Here is a 4,136-nt window from a genome sequence, read left to right on the forward strand (position 1 = left end):
AATGAGTGATTCCGTGACAGGCTGTTGCGGGGCCCACTCAGCCTCGTGAGGAAAATGAGTAGCTTTGTAATATAAATGCGCATAGCGAGCGGTGCCAGCATAGTAGGTAAACACATTGGGTGCTAAATTATTGAGATATTTCCTACAATGCTGCAGTGAGCACCGAAGTTGTGATATAATAACACCAAGAAAGGGCATTTATTTAAATTCATTATAGTGCGGGACACTCATCCTCAGACCGTCTGACAGTCAGAACGTAAGTGGCCGACATAAATCATTTGGCAATGCTTTCCATTAGTTTCGATCCTTAACTCCAGTGCACTTTTCATATGGACAGCAGCAATCATGACAAAGACTTCATACTATCGTGTAAGAGGAGTGTGGTCCAGTTGAGCTGAATAGACAATATCCTTTATTGACAACTTGGACAACTTGTTGAAGAGTGAAATTGTATAGTGATGAGTTATACCATGCTTCGCAACTAGGTCTTTTGACAGATGGTTACGTACGTGTAGGTGATATTTACGTAAATTTCTCTTTTAGACAAGCCCTCTTTAGAAATTTTAGATATTTACTCTTTTAGACCTGGAGTTTATGCAAATATCGCATACACATGCAACGATATGTCGAAAGTAGAATAGATAATACCTTGTTTATACTGCCAGAATAAGACTGAAAAGTCCCTTTACCCCTGCACCTTGTAGTTTAGAAAGTAGGTATTTATCAGTTTATCAATTTCATATGAGGTATTCATTTTCTAGTCACATTTCCTACCTAATGTTACTTTGAGACCGGGTGGTGCTGCGAACTCTTGACGTTCGCGTGCCTCCCAACACGCTTATTACAAAAGAGCACACATCTAGAATCTAGAGCGGATATAACAATTCTTTTCATCCTTTTGATCCTTAACTCCAGTGCACTTTCCATATGGACAGCAGCAATCATGACAAAGACTTCATACTATCGTGTAAGAGGAGTGTGGTCCAGTTTGTGTTCCGATGGGTGTCTGTGATACGACATGTTGTGTTTGATGATACGGGGACGATGAACTTTATACAGGTAAGATTGGCTGATTGGTTCAGAAGTGGTTAGATAAGTTGTATTTTCCAGTGGTCCTTTCGAGAAAATGATAGTCAAAGACTTCAGTTTTCTAATATGGTGTTTTAATTTTGTCAAGTCCTTTTTTGGAGGATATACCTAACTGGTGGTCCAAAGAAGATAGATAGGTATGCAGACACAGTATTAGGACAAAATTTATAGGTAGATGGATTATTAGGGCAAAAAAATTCTGATGGTTCAGAAGGAAGTAGTTAGATAGTCAAAAACTTCAGTTTTCTTATAAAATCTATTCACTTTGTTATGTTATGTTTTTTATTTTTAAGGAAAAACTGCTGGTCCAAAACGAAATAGACAGTCCAAACGAAATAGCATCATAGGTAGTTCCAATGATCCAATAAAATTTATCTGTGCAAAATCGGTGGTCCAAAGAAGGTAGATATGTAGACTCAACATTACGACAGAATTTATACCTAGGCAGATGCATTATTAGGGCAAAAATTCTAGTAAGGCCCTTATTGAAGGAAAATATTTGGATTGGACTCAATTACCCTGATCATGTATTTTTTCAAGAATATACCTTGGTGTCAAAGTGGCGTTTTCGGTAGTTGACGGTCTGTAGATAAACTGGTTGGTTGGTTGGTTGGTTTCAAATGCTAGAAATTGACTATTTTTGGTCATTTTTCTGATAAGCTAAAATCGTCTCTTTTTCCGCAGGATCTTGCCAGTGAAGTAGAGTCGGACTCAACCATGTGGTCCGGCCTTACAGAGGAGGCATCTCTCATGCATCACGTGATGACCCACATGAAACGCTATCAAGACGAGAGGGCGGCCTCTGCCGGGCAAAAGTGGAAACTGCCGCCATCCGGCCAACCCATCAGTTTGTTTTCCGGCCCCGTTGACTCTAGAATACGAACCATGATTCGGCCTTCCGATGATAGTGAGTTTCATTAACATATTGCTAGTCAGTTCCCATGGTGTAGTGGTCACTGCGTTCGCCTTGCAAGCGGAAGACCCGGGTTTGATTCCCGGTGGGGTCAAAAAATTTGTATCATGCAAATGATTGATTCCGTGACTGGCTTTTGCGGGGCCTACTCAGCCTCGTGAGGAAAATGATTAGCTGTGTAATATAAATGCGCATAGCGACCATTGCCAGCATGGTAGGTAAACATTGAGCGCTGGATTATGGAGATATTTGGAAAATCCTACAATGCTGCAGTGAGCAACTGAGCAACAAAAATGGTGACATGTTATAATGAAGAAATTGCGTTTATTTATTGCTCAGTCAACTAATATTCCTTTTTATTTCAATCAATTCTCTAATAGCGTTTTTCCATTCCTCAGTCATCTTCCGTGTATACTGTGCGGACCACACGTTCTGTACTTTACGCTTCCCTGTGAACGCTACAGCAGAGCAGATCAAAACCTCTGCAGCGGAGAAGCTAGGTCTACTTGTATCCCCATCGGACTTACTCCTAGTAGAAGTGAAAAGTACGGGAGAACGTGTTGTATTTCGTGATAATGATCTGAGTATACCTACCGCTCTCTCGCTCAACGGACGAATCTTTGTGTCGCCCAAAGTCCTGTGAACGCTACAGCAGAGCAGATCAAAACCTCTGCAGCGGAGAAGCTAGGTCTACTTGTATCCCCGTCGGACTTACTCCTAGTAGAAGTGAAAAGCACGGGAGAACGTGTTGTATTTCGTGATAATGATCTGAGTATACCTACCGCTCTCTCGCTCAACGGACGAATCTTTGTGTCGCCCAAAGACCATTTGGATGCTTTGGTGAGTGGTTTGATTTCCTTAATCCTGGTATCACTTACGTAGAAATATAGGAGGCTTCATCTTCATTGGGCACCTAAATGCTTTTTTTTTTGGTTTAAAAGTCAGTGTCGGTTTTACCATCCATTTGGCAAAAGTAAAAAACGGTTAAGGTCTTTAGTGACTGGGAGGGTAAAATAACTCGAGTGATTCATTGGGAACTGGTGCATTCAACGGTGTTCTTGTCGCTGACCATAAAGTAGTCACCAAACTTTTTTTTTCGCTTTCTCCTTAGGTATAAACAATTTTTTTAGTTGTGGTTCCTTCTGATTTTCAGACGTGTATCTCAGAGCAGGAAACCTACACCGAAGGGATGGACTTTGACCTGGAAACATTCAGTGCCAAAGAGTTGGCATTCCATATGACCCTGTTCGATTGGGATCTGTTCTGGAGTATACATGAGGTAAGTATACCTCCCTATATTCTTCCCCTATAAATTCCTAAATCTGACATTGTTGGTGCTGGGAAAATTTTCTATTTCAACGAAATCTGACATAAAGTGTATCAAATAAACGTCTGGCGTTTCAGTGTCACAAACTATTAGGATAGTGGAACAACTTGTTCTAAACTGACAGTCGAAGTAAAGCACTAGGTACTTATACACTGTCATTTAGAATGAAAGCACAGGTATCCTACGGGTTGCGTTTATGTAAATGCCAGCTGATACACTACTGTCATCACAAAAGTACTTATACATAGGCTTGCCAAACGTCCCGAATTGGCCGGGACAGTCCCGAATTTCAGGGGGTGTCCCGGCGTCCCGTTCAGTTTTTCATTTACTACTGTCATCACAAATATGCATAGGTTGCCTTTTGCCGTTGCTTTGAACTTGAAGTTCACATGCCTCCAAATAGGTACTTAAAATAACAGAAGTTTGATAGAGGGAACTGTAACTGCCGAGACCTTATCGTCCCGAAATCGAAGAGAGAAGGAATACAGGATAGAAGAAGGCCAGCCGTTCCGAGAACGAACCTTATCCGTTCAGGATAAAAAGAGAGAAGGAATACAGGATAGAAGAAGGCCAGCCGTTCCGAGAACGAATCTTATCCGTTCAGGATAAAATTCGCCCGGGGCGGTAATCGAACCCGCGGCCTAGCGCTTACAAGGCAGGCGCGCTACCAACCAAGCTAACTAGGCTGGCCCAAATACCCTTGATGAATATGAACCTCTCTATTTCAGTACGAGCTCGTGTATCACACGGTAGGGCGGCATAGATTTCAGCAAATCACCGCTAATCTGGACGTGTTCCTGAGGCGAT

The 4,136-nt window shown here is 41.8% G+C and overlaps 1 protein-coding gene across 1 annotated transcript in view; it reads left to right on the top strand.

Annotated features, from left to right (window-relative positions):
• Nucleotides 1-4,136, top strand: part of LOC103517552 (rap guanine nucleotide exchange factor 4) — a gene marked incomplete at its 5' end in the record, with an annotated part of 15,111 nt that overhangs the window by 7,963 nt on the left and 3,012 nt on the right. Inside the window, 6 exons of the mRNA XM_017447497.2 lie at nucleotides 238-256; nucleotides 916-1,059; nucleotides 1,774-1,996; nucleotides 2,401-2,502; nucleotides 2,691-2,842; nucleotides 3,156-3,281. Of these exons, the coding sequence (XP_017302986.1) occupies nucleotides 238-256; nucleotides 916-1,059; nucleotides 1,774-1,996; nucleotides 2,401-2,502; nucleotides 2,691-2,842; nucleotides 3,156-3,281 (766 nt within the window). The remainder of the gene's footprint in view (nucleotides 1-237; nucleotides 257-915; nucleotides 1,060-1,773; nucleotides 1,997-2,400; nucleotides 2,503-2,690; nucleotides 2,843-3,155; nucleotides 3,282-4,136) is intronic.

This window comes from Diaphorina citri, unplaced genomic scaffold (assembly GCF_000475195.1).
Source record: "Diaphorina citri unplaced genomic scaffold, Diaci psyllid genome assembly version 1.1 scaffold1885, whole genome shotgun sequence".
NCBI lineage: Eukaryota > Metazoa > Arthropoda > Insecta > Hemiptera > Psyllidae > Diaphorina > Diaphorina citri.